General features: G+C 46.4%; 1 protein-coding gene across 1 annotated transcript in view; it reads left to right on the top strand.

Moving 5' to 3' along the window:
- Positions 1–12,421, top strand: part of LOC135204647 (uncharacterized) — a 14,348-nt gene extending 1,927 nt beyond the window's left edge. Inside the window, exons 2-3 of the mRNA XM_064234795.1 lie at positions 11,199–11,606; positions 12,417–12,421. Coding sequence (XP_064090865.1) covers positions 11,199–11,606; positions 12,417–12,421 — 413 coding nt within the window. The remainder of the gene's footprint in view (positions 1–11,198; positions 11,607–12,416) is intronic.
- Positions 12,422–16,550: the final 4,129 nt, after the last annotated feature.

The raw sequence follows: 16,550 nt of genomic DNA on the forward strand, positions 1-16,550 counted from the left end.
AGAAGATAAAGGAGAATCTCCGTTGGTTGTTGAACCCGCACAGGCTCAACGAAGGCGTGTCCCTTCATGCTCCGAGCCCTCGCCTAGTGTTATTTTCAGACACCTCAGAGTCGGGCTGGGGAGCCACTCTAGGCGTGAGAGAAGTGTCAGGCACCTGGAGAGGGGAACAGGTGTCCTGGCACATCAACCTAAAGGAGTTGGCAGCAGTTCATCTGGCACTCCTGCACTTCGAGGCTCAGATCTCGGGATCGGTGTTGCAGGTCAACGCCGACAACACCACAACCCTAGCTTACATCAGGAAGCAGGGAGGAACTCGCTCCTTCTCCCTTTACGAGAAAGCAGGGGGGTTACTGCTTTGGGCCAAAGAGCGAAACATCACTCTCCTAACAAGGTTTATACAAAGAGAAAGGAATGTGAGGGCCGATCTTCTGAGCAGGAAAGAGCAGGTTCTTCCTACGGAATGGAACCTCTGGGGAAGGCCGAACGTAGACCTGTTTGCCACACATTGGAACGCAAGGGCGGTAGCAGTGGACAGCCTCCTTCTCAGTTGGTCAGGGATAGACGGGTATGCTTTTCCCCCCATTCAAGATCCTAGGGGAAGTGGTGAGAAAGTTTGTAGCAGCAGATAGAGCAAAACTGACTCTGATCCCCCCGTTCTGGCCAACTGAAAACTGGTACACAGAGGTACTGGAATGGATGATAGATTTTCAGAGATCGCTTCCACTCAGGAGCGATCTTCTCAAACAGCCCCACTTCGACAGATACCACAAAAAACTCCCCACTCTCAGTCTGACTGCCTTCAGACTATCGAAGGACTTGTCAGAGCGAGGGGTTTTTCACGCGGACTTGCAAAGGCTATTGCAAGAGCAAGGAGAGCCTCTACCGTTTGAGTCTACCAGTCGAAGTGGGAGGTGTTTCGAAGATGGAGCAGAGCTCATAAGATATCCTCTTCCAGTACCTCTGTGACAGACATAGCCGACTTCCTCCTTTAGTTGAGAGAGAATTGTAACCTGGCCGTCTCCACAATTAAAGGCTATAGAAGCATGCTTTCCTCAGTCTTCAGGCATAGAGGCCTAAATATTGCAGAAGGCAAAGACCTCCATGATTTAATCAGGTCCTTCGAGACCTCTAAAACCAAGAATATTAGACCACCCAGTTGGAACCTGGATGTGGTTCTAAGATATTTAATGTCCCCCAGATTTGAACCTCCACATACAGCTTCTTTCAGAGACCTGACCAGGAAGTCGTTGTTTCTCTTCGCTTTAGCCCCAGCCAAGAGGGTAAGTGAACTCCAAGCTTTGGAAGACACAGTTGGGTTCAGGAAGGACTCAGCAATCTGTTCCTTCAAGCCCCTTTTCCTCGCTAAGAATGAAAACCCTTCGAAACCTTGTCCGAAAACTTTCGAGGTTAAGGGACTTTCCTCACTGGCAGGAAGGAGACTAGAGAGGACTGTGTGTCCAGTCAGGATCCTCAAGTTCTACCTGGAGCAGGAATGAAGAGAAAACTGGGAGGTAACAAGGAAAGTTTATGGTGCTCGGTTAGAGATCCTAAGAGATCCGTCTCTAAAAATGCTCAGGCTTTCTTTATCAAGGACGTAATCAGAGAAGCCCACTTAGCCTGTGAAGACTAGCACCTCAAGCTCCTAAGAGTTAAAGCTCATGAGGTGAGAGCCATCGCTACCTCTTTGGCTTTCCATGAGAACTTGTCTCTCCAGACTCTCGTCGAGTCTACATACTGGAGATGTAACTCGGTATTCGCATCCCATTATTTAAGAGACATTCGAGTAACATATGATAAGTGTTTCTCTATTGGAGCGTACGTATCTGCGGATTCGTTGCTGGGACAGGGAGCTGAAGCCAATCCTATTTAGTTTAGTTATGTTAGGGTTTTTAATGGTTTGTGATGTGTTTTTTAGGTTGTTTGGAAGTGGACCCCTTTCAAATCTTAGTTTTGTACATGAACTTTCCTGCCAGATATATACTTAGCTTACGTCTCTGACGTCACAACAGAATTCAAAACTCGCGGCAAACGCGACAGGTAGGTCAGGTGATCTACCCTACCCGCCGCTGGGTGGCGGGTGTATGAACCAATCCCCCTTTCCAGTCATATTTTCTCAGTCGCCGGTGTCGACTACATCTGTTGTCGATACCTCTCGATTTTGGATTCTTACTCGTTTTCGCCCTGGATTGTTTCATCGGACTTTTGGTGAAGTACCTGCTCTTTGGCTTGGCATTCGCGATTTGTCGACCAGTTTTTTATTATTCTTTTTATTGTTCTTGGGATTTCATTATGTCTGATTTAGAGATTAAGAAATCTACTATGTTCAGAGTTTGTTCTGTTAGCGATTGTAAGGTGAGGCTACCGAAAGCTGCGGTAGACCCTCACACAGTATGCATGAGGTGTAGGGGGAATGACTGCTCATTTATTAACCCTTGTAGAGAATGTGGTAAATTGAATGAAGAAGAATGGAAGGCGCTTTCTTCTTATGTAAGAAAGCTTGAGAAGGACAAGGTTACTAAAGCTTCATCTAGGAGTTCTAGTAGGTCTCGCGCTAGCGAGTTTGAAGTTGATAACCCTGTTGTAGACGTAGCTCCTGATTTTCACTCCCAGGCTACCTTGGATCGCGCCAAGAGAGAAGTCTTACGGCAATGCTTCTCGTCTTCGCCTTCTCCTTCGCCCAAGCGTGGTTGGAGCTCCTCGGAAGCTTCTCGGCCGTCGAAGAGAGCCTGGCAGGCTTCTTCCGCTCTCCCCTCCAGCCCTGAAGTTTTTTCGGAAGATCTTGGATTGGATGTGAAGAAACCGAGGATTTCTTTGGAGTTTCGCTCTCCTAGTAAGGATCGAGCTGCGTCTCCCGTTAAGGACTTTGGGAAATCTCCTACGCGTGTTTTGGCTAGTCTGCAGGCGCAGATTACGGCTCTGGCTGACTCATTGATTGTGACTTCTCGTCGTAGGAAGGACGTCTCGCTCCCGGTAAAGAAGTCCAGGCGCTCTTCTCCAGGTTTACGCTATTCGTCAGTAACCGCCCTTTCTCCAGGATTGGATCGTAGTACGAGGCGCTCTTCAACGGACAGGCGCTCTCCTGCGGACATCGTTTCTCCGTCGGACGAGGGGCATGCTTCCCTTAGACGAGCCTCTCCCAACAGGCGCTCGTCTCGAGACAGGATCTCTCCCGCTGACAGACGCCAGGAGCCTGGTAGGCGTTTTTCTCCTGGTAGCTGCTCACCATCAGGGTTCCGCTCTCCTGTGACCAGACGCCCTTCGACAGACAGGCGCTCTTCTCCTGTCAGCCGCCCTTCGCTTAGCAGGCGTCAAGAGCCTTGTAGACGCACTTCTCCTACCAGGCGCTCTTCTCCCGATTTTCGCTCTCCTCGAGTTAGGCGCCGGGAACCTGTCAGACGCTTATCTCCTGGTAGGCGCTCGTCGCCAGAGATTCGCTCTCCTCGCAGCAGGCGCCAAGAGCCTGTTAGGCGCTTCTCGCATGGCAGGCGCTCTTCGCCAGGCAGCCGCTCTCCTTTAGACAGGCGCCATGAGCCTGATAGGCGCTTTTCGCCTAGTAGGCGCTCTTCGCCAGATTTTTGCCCTGCGTTCGTTAGGCGCCAAGAGCCTAGAGTACGCCCTCATCCTGACAAGAAGGAGTTTTCAACGGATGTTATGACTTCCCCAGTTAGATGTCGGAGTTCTTCCAGACGTACTTCCAAGGATGGACACTCGGCTGAGGACAAGACCGCCTATCCTCGTAAGGATCGTGAAGGATCTTCGGCGGAAGAAGAACAGGATCCCTCGGAAGAAGAAATTCCTAAAGATTCCTCTGTTTCCTCATACAAGCGATTGACGGACCTGTTGCTTCAGGAATTCAGAGACGCCCTTTCTCCTGTCGCCCCGCCTTTGCCTCTATCGTTATTTTCGACCTCGAAAACTTCGAAGGTTTCATCCTGTGTCAGGATGAAGCCTGCAATCTCTATGAAGAAGGCGCTTAGAGGTTTTGGCGAGTGGCTTCTTTTGAAGGAAGAGAAAGGGAAGACGGTGTTCTCTTTCCCTCCTTCTAAGCTAACTGGAAAGCTAGGATTCTGGTATGAATCTGGAGAACCCTTGGGCCTCGTTCTTCCCTCTTTGGCAGACTCGGACTTCTCTTCACTGGTGGATTCCTCTCGACGCTCTGCCCTCATGTCTGCTAAGACGACATGGGGGATGAATGAGCTTGACCACCTGTTGAAGGGATTGTTCCGAGTCCTGGAAGTATTTAACTTCCTAGACTGGTCTTTGGGCATTTTTTGGCCAAGAAGACGCAGACCCCGGATTCCCTTTCACCTGAGGATCTTATCAGTGTTCTCACGTGTATGGATAAGGCAGTGAGAGATGGATCGAGTGAAGTAGCTTCCCTTTTCAGAGCGGGAGTAATCAAGAAAAGATCTGTATACTGTTCGTTCCTGACGAAATCAGTATCTCATGCTCAGAGAGCCTCTCTCCTGTATTCTCAGCTCTCTCCTCAACTCTTCCCTAAGAAGATCATTCAGGATGTTTCTAGTGCTCTTTCAGCTAAGGCTACACAGGACATGCTAGCCCAGTCTACCAGGAAGCCTCGCACTTCTTTCCAGGCTAAAACCAAGAGAGAGACTCTAGTTAGGCAGGAGCCCTTTCGAGGAGTCCCTCCTGCCAGAGCTTCTTCCTCTAAAGGATCTAGACCCGCTAAACGAGGGAAGACCTTCTCTAGATCCATCAGAGGGAAGAAGTAGTATTCAAGTTCTCCAGACATCAGTGGGTGCCAGACTACTGAAGTTTGCCGATGTCTGGGCTCAGAAAGGGGCGGACAACTGGTCACTCTCGATTGTCCGCAAAGGCTACCTCATTCCCTTCATATCAAGACCTCCGTTGACGACGACTCCGAGGGAGTTGGTAGCCAAGTACACGGACCCATCATGATCAAGCCCTTTCTCTTGCAGTAGATCTTATGCTGGAGAAGGAGGCGATAGAACTAGTGAAAGATCCTCATTCTGCGGGGTTTTACAACAGACTGTTCCTAGTTCCCAAGAGCTCAGGAGGATGGAGACCGGTTCTGGATGTAAGCGCCCTGAATGTCTTCGTAGAAAAGAGGAAGTTCGCCATGGAGACAACTTCTTCAGTGTTGGCGGCTCTTCGTCCAGGGGACTGGATGGTGTCCCTAGATCTTCAGGACGCTTACTTCCATGTGCCTATCCATCTTTCTTCACGGAAGTTTCTGAGATTCATGATGGGAGGGAAGATCTTCCAATTCAGGGCCTTGTGCTTCGGCATTTTGAAAGACCCAAAGTTTTCAATGGGTTTGTTAAAGAAGAATGTAGCACAGTGGCTACATTTGGAGGGAGTGAGGCTGTCTCTCTATCTCGACAATTGGCTGATCAGAGCAAGCTCACAAGAACGATGTCTGGAGGACCTACAAAAGACACTTACTTTAGCAAGTTCGCTGGGGCTTCTGGTGAACTTCCAGAAGTCACAGTTAATCCCCAGTCAAGAGCTGATATATCTGGGGATTCGGATGGTTTCTCCGGATTTTGTTGGGCATATCCGTCACCAGAGAGGATTGCTCGTTGCCGCGGAGAAAACTAACGACCTTCCTAGAGAAAGATGCATGTACAGCGAGGGAGTGGATGAGTCTATTGGGGACACTCTCCTCGCTGGAGCAATTCGTTTCTCTAGGAAGGTTGCATCTCAGACCTCTCCAATTCTTCCTTTACTGGAATTGGAGGCGTCTCTCTCTAGATCTGGAATTCTCCTTCATGATAACAAAAGGAATCAAGAAGGACCTTCTGTGGTGGGCAGACCCTCTTCGATTTGCAGAAGGTCTGTCTCTTTACATGCCAAACCCGAACCAAGTATTGTTTTCCGACGCGTCGGAGACGGGTTGGGGTGCGACCCTAGGGTCAAGAGAAGTGTCAAGCACCTGGGAGGGGGAACAGGTGCCTGGCCACTGATTGATGGCAGTGTGGTTGGCGTTAAAAGCCTTTGAGCCCCACGTCCGAAATGCTATAGTTCAGGTCAACTCGGACAACACCACAGCCTTGGCTTACATAAGAAAGCAGGGGGGGACACACTCCTTCTCCCTGTACGAAACAGCAAAGGACTTGCTGTTGTGGTCTCAGGCAAGGAAGATCGTTCTCCTCACCAGGTTCGTACAGGGAGAAAGGAATGTCAGGGCCGACCTCCTGAGCAGGAGGAATCAAGTGCTCCCCTCGGAGTGGACTCTGCACTCAGAAGTTTGCCAAGACCTGTGGAGGTTATGGGGCAGACCTCATATCGACCTTTTTGTGACAGCAAAGAACGCAAGGATAGACCTCTACTGCTCCCCGATCTCAGACCCAGGAGCAGTGTCAGTGGATGCTTTCCTTCTAGACTGGAGAGGTCTGGACGTCTATGCCTTTCCTCCATTCAAGATTCTGGGTCAAACACTCAGGAAGTTTGCGGCCTCGGAAGCGACAAGGATGATGCTGGTAGCTCCATTCTGACCGGCCCAAGATTGGTTCACAGAGGTACTGGAATGGCTGGTGGACTTTCCAAGAGCTCTTCCACAAAGAGTAGATCTGCTCAGACAACCACACTTCGACAGGTATCACAAAAACCTCCCCGCTCTCAATCTGACTGGCTTTCGACTGTCAAAAGTCTTGTCAGAGCGAAGGGGTTTTCAGCTAAGGCGGCTAAGGCTATCGCCTAAGCTAGAAGGCCCTCTACCCTTAGAGTCTACCAGTCGAAGTGGGACGTCTTTCGCCGTTGGTGCAGAAACCAGAAGCTTTCCTCTTCCAGTACCTCTGTGACCCAAATTGCAGATTTCCTGGTATTTCTCAGGGAAAAATGCGGTCTTGCAGTTTCGACCATCAAAGGATATCGGAGCATGTTAGCAGCTGTGTTTAGGCACAGGAACTGAGATATCTCTAACAACAAAGATCTACATGATCTGCTAAGATCTTTCGAAACTTGCAAGAAAGCCTCGACTGAAATTCCGAGCTGGAATCTGGATGTGGTTCTTCGTTTCCTGAAGTCCTCGAAGTTTGAACCACCCCAGTCATCTTCTTTCAAAGATCTTACGAAGAAGGCTCTGTTTCTTTTGGCTTTAGCATCTGCCAAGAGAGTTAGCGAGCTTCATGCTCTAGAAGGAAGGGTAGGTTTCAAAGGAGATTCCGTGATTTGTTCCTTCCTTCCTTCTTTTCTGGCTAAGAATGAGAACCCCTCAAATCCTTGGCCAAGGGAGTTTTTTGAGGGGGGTTCCAGGCTTAGCTCCCCTGGTAGGGGAAGAGCTGGAAAGAACTCTTTGCCCTGTGAGGAGTTTAGATACTACCTCCAGCGGAAGAAGTCTCTTAAGGGCATAACCATAAGGAACAGACTATGGTGCTCTGTAAAGGATCCCAGTAGACCATTGTCTAAAAATGCTTTGTCCTTCTTTATTAGAAGCCTCGTGAAGGAAGCACATTTGGCTTGCGGTGAGGATCAGTTCAAGCTTTTGAAAGTCAAGGCTCACGAGGTAAGAGCCATTGCTACGTCCTTGGCTTTCAACAAGAATATGTCACTCCAGAATCTGATGAAAGAAACATTCTGGAGATGCAATTCATTATTCACGAACCACTACCTTAGAGACGTCAAGATTACTTACGATAAGTGCTTGCGTTAGGCCCGTACGTATCGGCGGATTCGGTGCTGGGGCAGGGAGCTGAAGCATATCCTTTGTAAAAATTTTCCCTTATTGTTTGTATTGTGTTTTTATGGTTGTTTGAAAGAGGATGCGGGTAGGCATCTCTTTCTATTCGTATTGCTAACATTAGAATGGTTAGGTGATCTGGTTTGTGCTAGAGCTCCCTGCATTGGTAGTGGTCAGGCTCTGTCATTTAAGAGGGCAAATCCCCATTGACATGATTTGACTTGGATTCTACTGAGTAAGCGGATATCAAATCCCTTCGGTAGACCCAAAGAGTCTTTTCAGCTGTAGGTCACGACCTCGCTGTAGCTCTTCAGGCTTTGCAGACTAATAGACAGTACCTATGAAGTCTTCAGCCTTATCAGGTAAGAACCAAGGTTTGTTAGTATCCTACAACAGATGTTGTTTCCCCTTTTTTCCTTGTTAGCTCTGTCTCTTTCCCTCCACCAAGGGTGTCAATCAGCTAAGTATATATCTGGCAGGAAAGTTCATGTACAAAAATGATATTGTTATTTTACAATAAAGTTTTGTACATACTTACCTGGCAGATATATACGATTGATGGCCCTCCCAGCCTCCCCTCAGGAGACAGGTGGAAGAGAAAATATGACTGGAAAGGGGGATTGGTTCATACACCCGCCACCCAGCGGTGGGTAGGGTAAATCACCTGACCTACCTGTCGCGTTTGCCGCGAGTTTTGAATACTGTCGTGACATCAGAGACGTAAGCTAAGTATATATCTGCCAGGTAAGTATGTACAAAACTTTATTGTAAAATAACAATATCATTTTCTAACATGTTAGCGTGGTCAGGTGGTCAGGATTGGTTGTTGTGCTCCTTGTAGTATCTTAGTACCTTAAGCTCTGTCATGTAAGAGGGTTAGCCCCCATTGATACGATACAGGTGAAGGCTCTGCCATGTAAGTGGGTCAGCCCCCATTGGCACGATCCAAGACAAGGCTCTATCAAGTAAGTGGGCCAGCCCCCATTGACAAGATCCAGAAGGGCTATCAGTCACAGGTCTCATCCTCTTTGAAGCTCTTGAGGCAAGCAGACTCATAGACAGTATCCATGAAGTCTTCTGCCCATTCAGGTAGGAACCAAGGTTTTTTTTTATTATTATACCTACAACATATGTTGTTTTCCTGTTTTTTATTATATATATTTAGTATGCAGCTGTCTCTCGCCCTCCTCCAAGGGTGCCAATCAGCTAAGTATATATCTGCCGGGGAAGTTGCATGTACAAAAATGATATTGTTATGATACAATAAAGTTTTGTACATACTTACCCAGCAGATATATACGATATAGGGCCCACCCAGCCTCCCGTCAGGAGACAGGTGGAAGAGAAAATATGATTAGAAAACGGGAATGGTTCCTAGTCCCGCCACCTAGCGGCGGGAGTGGGCTGATCACCTGACCTACCTGTCGCATGTGCCACGAGTTTTGAATTCTGTCGGGACGTCGGAGACTATAGCTAAGTATATATCTGCCGGGTAATTATGTACAAAACTTTATTGCATCATAACAATATCATTTTTCGTCAAATTGTTAATTTTATGTGGGATTTCACCAACCATGTGCCTTTCAAACTGGAACTATGTAGTCTGCAGTATTGCATCATCCTGCAAGTCTACAATAATGTCAGCAAAATCAGTTTTTTTTATTCAACTCTTACTACACTTGCACAAAGGCCACATATGGCTACTTTGTGATGGTAAAATGCATAGGCTCTTTCAGAGCAAGTTTCAGAATCTCATACACGGTCTATTCTTATCAGTCTTCTGCCTCTTTCACCTGCGTATGTCACCCTATTGCTATTACTACTGCATACTATTAACAAGCAGTATTGGTTAGCGATTTGAATGTTGTAAAATTCATTGTAATTGTACTTTTAATCACTGTTTATATTTCTAATATATATGAAGATTGTTGGGTGTCCCCTGCCAAAAAAGGAAAAAAACCATAACAAAGTCTGTCCTCCTGCTAACCATAGTAGTGTGGTTTTACAACCGACTTTCTGGTGCCAAAGGCATCCCGGATGATGGTGCCCATGTTTGATCACATCTCCAAGAGAGGGCTTTCTAAAGTATCTGGGAAATCTATCCCCAGGTTAAGACAAATCTAGCCCTAAATCAAGACAAGAGACATCCCTGGCCTTGTATCTGAGACAGTGGTTTGTGATCTGTTCCCGACGTTGTTCTGGAAGGATTTCCACCACCTGTACATCTGTAGACAACTTGTTTAAATTCTTTTGCTTTTTGAGATAAACAGTAATGAACTTTCAGTGGCTGCTATGTAACTATATAGATTCATGCTTTCCTGAGTTTGGTCATGTATAGTTTGATCTCTAACAATCCAGACATTAGGTGGTGTTAAGATCATTTGAGAATAAAGTCCCCAGAGCTCAGTATCATTGGTTTTATAGAACTTAGACATATTATGGAAGTTTATTGAAGTTTTTATCTGATGATCCATATGAGGGTTTGGAATAAATTTCTTAGTAGTTTCTGTGGAAATTTTTGGTAGCTCTAGCTACAGTGAAAAAGAGTGAATGAGGTGCAGGCATTTTCCAGTAAGGTAGGCATTGTAATAAAGAGGATTTTATTTTTTGTTTGTGGCTTTGAATTAGTCAGAGCCAAGAATGATGTCAAGGCTAAGCTTTAACTGAGAACTGAAAGAGTTCCAAATTTAACCTTGTTAGTAAAGAATGAAGAAGAGGCTCTACTGTTAGGACAATTAAAATTTATTTAGAGACTTTAAAGCCTGCAAGGGCCAGAGTTAACCATTTATTTTGTGGTTTTAGAAAGCCGAACTCTCTTGTCCAAGAATGCAATGCCTTTTCATCAAGCTTTTCGTAAGAAAAAAAAAAAAAAAGTCTTCTAAATATCTTACTTTTTTTAAGGTAAATACTAATCATATTGTAAGAGGTTACTAAGTGTTTTGATTTTTATTTATTTTTTTTCCCTCTTAGGAACAATTTTATGTAATTGAAAATATTGAGCAAGAGCAATGGTTTACTTCAGCAATCTTTGCGAGGTAAATCATACAGTTGCTACTTAACCTAAATTTATTTTTAAATTGTTTTATTAACAAGCAATCCAGAACCAGCACATATTGCATACATATTCCCCTTACCCCTTGATAGTTAAATATGTAACTGGTCAGTAAGTTTTTGACACCTGTTCTAGTAGGTGGCATTTGCAAGCTTATCCTAATGTAAAGAACTAACTGCAGTTTTGTATTAGGAAAAGAATTGTCTTTCAAATTTGATGCATTTTGTGGATAGGTATTGAATTTTGAAAAGTTGCTGAGGTAATGTATATCTTCTCTTGTAGAACACTGAGGGTTTAAAATGTTTCTTCCTCTTATGATTCCAGACTTGACCTTTTCTGTTAAAAATGGTTAGGTAATTTTTGTGTCTCCTCAGTTGTTTATTGTAATTGAGATCCTGAATAACACCATCTTGTATGCACATAAGCGTTTGCCTGTTTCCCAGTATTTTCAAGCTGATTTCTATCCACTTTTTTTTTCAAAAGGTGCTAGAGATATTGAGCTGGAGTCAGACCATGATGAGCAAGAGGAAGAAGAGGAGGAAGATCTTGATTCAGTGCATGAGCTAGAGCCTGAACCTGAGTTAAAGCGTGAGGCAGAGCGTGACAACAAGCCAGGTGTGAAGTTGGAACCAGAAGATGAACTTGAGCTAGAGCGAGACCATCATTCAGAACAGAAACCAACATCACTTCCAAGAGAGGATGAACGCCATCAGACAGGGGTGAGCTCTTGCTCATTACCACATAAAGATGTTCAGTCTTTGGAAGTAGATTTTGACTTCAGCCATAGGCACCAAGCCAGAGACAACACTGCAGTCAAAGAAGAAAGTGGGGGGGGGAAAGATAAATATGACAAAAAGGGTTCTGAAGATGCACCTATGGAAGATATGTCTGGTAAGTGCAGGTAGTTATAAATTTGTTTAGATATGGATTATGATTTGTTCCGACACGTAATACAAATCCTCAGTCCTTTAACAATAGGAATGTACTTACGGCGTAGTTGGAATTACGGCTGTTGAATCTTGAACAAGGTGGTTAGGGAGTAACTACCATGGGGCAGGCTAGCCTGTCCGGATGTAAACACTCCACTTTGCTTTCGGCCGTCTTCCGATGAAGACGTGTGTTTGTGAGCTCCGGCTGACTGGTCGTTGATCTTTTTTCCCGGTGGGATCCTTTTGGTTTATTTTGTTTTTTAAATAAATGTGTATATACGGTGTTTGATATTAATACTAAACAAAGGTTTGTCCTTGTTTTTTCAAATAATATACAAACCCACTCTTTGTGGTAGCCTTTATAACCGCCCTTCTACTTGTGTTAAGAGTCAGCGGCAAAGGTATACCAACATATTATTTACATTCTTTCGCCCTTTAACACTAGCTCAGACCTGCATGAGGACGAGATATGTATTTAATGTGAGGATGAGACATATTTAACGTAAGTGATATTGATCCTGTAATGGGACATTTATTCATCCTGAAATTACGCTTACACTTGGGAATTACCGAGGGAACTTCAAAGGTTTGTCCGTGTTTTGTTGTTATGGTAATTTCTCTTCTTCCTTTCACTTACTATCGGAAGAAGGTAGAAGGATGGACGTGCGGTGTTGATGTTGGTGGATCTCCACTCACTTAGGAGGGCGGTGCGGTGCCCTTGGATGCATGAGGAATATCCTCATTACTTTAATATTTTTTCCTTATTTTACAGACTAGTGGTGATTGTTTTTCAGCAGTATTGGTTGGATGCTCTTCGTATTGGTTATCCTAACCTTGGAATTGTACCTATGACTCGTTGCATGTTGCGTACCGATCCTCGAGTGTGTACTGATCCCTTGCTGATAATCATATTCATTACTACTACTACCCGGGAGTTATGTCACTGGACGAAGCTGTCACGCTGCCCTGTGAGGTTTTTCTACTGATGGTAGAAGTCTGGCAGAATTCGGAGAAACCGAAGAGGAAGAGAGCTCGTCAAGTGTCGTCATCCTCCTCTTCGAGCTCATCATATCTTCATGCCTCCTCCCCTTCTACTTTTAGGCTTTGCCATAAAGAGAAGGTGGTCTCCCCCCCCCTAAGAAATCTCGTCATGGGACTTCTAAGGGTCTGTCCCGCTCCGGTGAGACGGGTGGGTCTTCCGCTGGTCCTCCCGTTCCTCCGGGAACAGGGCCAGTCTCTCCTTCCTCGGGGAGGAAGCAGACAGGGACCATGGAGGTACCGGCCACCGCTGGTATCTCCTCTCCCGGTTCCGGAGGTTCCACCTGTCTCGTCCGCCAGCTTGCGAGCGTTACCGAGTGTACAGTCACCTACGGGTGACCGTGCAGCCAGGGTCCAAACTGCTGAGTACGCTCACCGCGTCAGGACCCAGGCACGGAGCGGAAGATGATAGGAGTCGCTGTGGTGACTCTTGCCAGACCGGCGATTGCTCTCGCAGGGATCATCCGGTATCCAGGGTTGACGTGATTATTTTGCATTTTTGGAGTCATATTTCTTCTGGCAGATCAGCGTTGTAGGTACATTTCTTCTGGCAGATCAGCGTTGTAGGTACATTTCTTCTGGCAGATCAGCGTTGTAGGTGTCATAACCCTGGAAATAATTTCTGATGAATACAATTGAAAAGTGGCTAAACCTCGGAATGTCTTAAGCCAAACCCGTCGTAACCCGTGGACTGCCTGTACATATATTATTGTTGTATCTCAATGTAAGTCATGAAAGGTAAAACGTATGAAAATTCGTTTTCATACAATCAACTTACCTGTCAGATATATACATAGCTAAGACTCCGTCGTCCCCGACAGAAATTCAAATTTCGCGCCACTCGCTACAGGTAGGTCAGGTGATCTACCGGCCTGCCCGGGCTGGGCAGCAGGACTAGGAAACCATTCCCGTTTTCTATCATATTTTCTCTGTCGCCGGTGGTATCAACATTGTTGCTATTACCTCCTGACTTAGATTCTTATTTCATCCTTTGATCATCGTTTCTCGGCTTTTTGGTGACGTATCTGGATCGTGTTTTTGGCATTCACTTCTGTGGACTGATTTTGGACTTGCTTTTTGGAATTTTTTCAGTATGTCTGATTCAAATGTGAGTGTGAGAATGTGTGTGAATGTAGGCTGCAGGGTGAGGATACCGAAGGCTTCGGTTGATCCTCACACTGTATGTCGTAATTGTAGGGGGTTTCAGTGTTCTTACTAATACCTGTCATGAATGTGAGGGATTAAATGCAGAAGAATGGAAGACTTTTAACTTCTTATTTGAAGAAGTTAGAGAGGGATAGGGTTAGACATTTGAAAGGTGTGAGTACAAGGCCTATTGAGCCTTTTATTAATCCTTTTTCTAATCCTGATGAGTTGGATTCTCCCTATATGTCTAATTCACAAGCTTTACTTTCTGATTCGGCCTCGGAAATCGCTGATCTGAAAGCTACAATTCAGCAGATGAAGTCCAAAATGGCGGACTTACAAGGTAAGGCTAGTGAAAGTGAACGTTACAGTGAAGTGAGTTCTCCCAGTGTTGTGGAGGGGGCGTTTGATTCGTCCCTGCGACGCTCCCAGGCCCCTAGACCTCTTCCAAGCTCCCATGCCCAGAGGAGAAGGAAAGTTGAAAGCCTTAAGGAGGTCGTGGGGAATCCCCAACGGTCAGACGTCCCTTCAGCAGGCTCTGTTTCGTTGCAGGCTGCTCAGGGTCGCTTTAGAAAAAGCGTCCTGCGTGAGTGTTTCTCATCCTCTCCCTCTCCCTCACCTAAACGAGGGTGGAAGGAGTCGGATCTATCTAAGCCTCTGAAACAGCATTTAAAAGAACCTGAATTGGATTCGAGCCCGGAGCGTTTCTCAGATGAAGCTCCCTCGTCAATTAAAAAGGCGAAGGTGGCGTCAGCGTCACCCGACATGGACGTGGAAGAACGCTTTCCTTCTCCTTCTCCGCCGATTGAACATGACGTGGGAGAAGCTTCCAGGAAGATTCTCATGGCAGTGCAGGAACAACTAGCCTCTTTGGTGGGAGTGTTAGCGAGGGATCCTCCTCGTAAGAAGGACGTTTCGCTTCCAATCAAGAAGTCTCGTCCTCTCTCCCCTGCAAATCGAGAGGCGTCATGCAGACGTGAAGCTTCCAAACATACCGCAGAGGCTTCGGTTTTGAGATCGAGATCGAGGGAACCTTACGGCAGAAACGTAACGCCAGATAGACGTGAGGCGTCTTATAGGCGTGAAGCGTCTTTAAAAGCGTCCTTATACGCGAGGCTCCACCAAGGTATTGGCGCCAGTTAGGACTCCAGTTAAGAGCGAAGCGTCGTTCCAGGCGCGAGGCGTCATCCAGAACGTCAGCAGCCACACAAGCGGGAGGCGTCAGCCAGGACGCTTGGCGGACGAGAAGCGTCATCCAAGCGGGAGGCGTCATCCTTTTATGGAGAGAAGCCTAGGCTGTTGGCGCCTTCCAAGAATATTAAAGCTTTGAAGAAGAAGGAATATCATTCCCTTAGTCCCTCTCCTATCAGGAGTTTGTCTCCCCCAGAGGAAAGACGTCCTGATTTGTTAGCGGAGACTCATCTAGACCCCGAGTTAGAAGCAAACTCGGAGGACGAGTATCAAGGAGAGAAGGACTGTTCGAACTATAAAGTTTTGACAGCCTTGCTTCTAGAAGAGTATGGAGACGACTTGACCCCTGCCGCTCCTCCTTCTCCGCGCTCTCTTTTCTCGAGTGCAAAGACGAAGAAGTCTTCGTCTTTTCTTAGAATGAAGCCCGCCATTTCGATGAAGAGGGCTCTTCAGTCATTAAATCATGGATGAAGTCGAAGAAGGAGTTGGTAAGAAACGGTCTTCTGCATGCCCCCAGCGAGACTAGCTGGTAAACGAGGCATTTGGTATCAGACGGGAGAGAATATGGGCATTTCTCTTCCGTCTTCGACAGAAGCGGACTTTTCGACCTTAGTCGACGCTTCACGTAGACAAAGTTTGAACTCTGCCGTTATAACTTGGGGCATTTCAGAACTGGATCATCTCCTCAAGGGACTCTTCCCTGTATTAGAAGTTTTCAACTCTTAGATTGGTCCTTGGGGTGATGTCCAAGAAAGCCCATGATTCTGAAGGACTCGAACCAGAAGTCCTTCTGTGTATTTTGTCTTGTATAAGCAAAGCGGTACAGGATGGCTCGGTGAGATCTCCTCTTTATTTGGAGCAGGTCTTCTTAAAAAGAGGACAATCTTTAGTGCCTTTTTGACCAAAGCGGTCTCCCACTCTCAGAGGGCAGCGCTACTGTACTCTCCATTGTCAGACTTTTTGTCCCCTTCTCAGTTAGTGAAGGACATTTCTCGTTCATTAACTGAGAAGGCGACTCAAGACCTTCTTACTCAGTCAGCAAGGAAGAAGAAACCTGCTACTGTGACGGAAAAGAAAGGTCCGAGTACATCAGTTCAGCCCTTTCGAGGTGGCCCGACTTCCAGAGCTCCCGCAAGAAGGAAGGCTCCTGAGAAGAGAGGTAGGTCTGCCTTTCGTCCCTTTAAAAAGGGAAAGTGATGCTTCTCTCCTCCAAGCACCAGTAGGTGACAGGCTCCTTAGATTTGTGGAGGCCTGGGCACTTATAAACACAGACGCTTCATCTATGTCTGTAATAAGGAAGGGATATCGTATCCCTTTCCTGGACACTCCTCCCCTAACGTCAACACCGCGGGAACTAACAGCCAAGTACAAGGATCCTGTGCTGAGAGATACTCTTCGATCGATGGTGGATCAGATGTGGGACAAGAGAGCGATAGAACTAGTACTGGATCAAAACTCCCCGGGGTTTTACAATCGCCTTTTTCTGGTTGCAAAAGCCTCGGGAGGCTGGAGACCAGTACTAGACGTCAGC

The sequence above is a fragment of the Macrobrachium nipponense genome, chromosome 47 (assembly GCF_015104395.2).
Source record: "Macrobrachium nipponense isolate FS-2020 chromosome 47, ASM1510439v2, whole genome shotgun sequence".
In the NCBI taxonomy this organism is placed as follows: Eukaryota; Metazoa; Arthropoda; class Malacostraca; order Decapoda; family Palaemonidae; genus Macrobrachium; species Macrobrachium nipponense.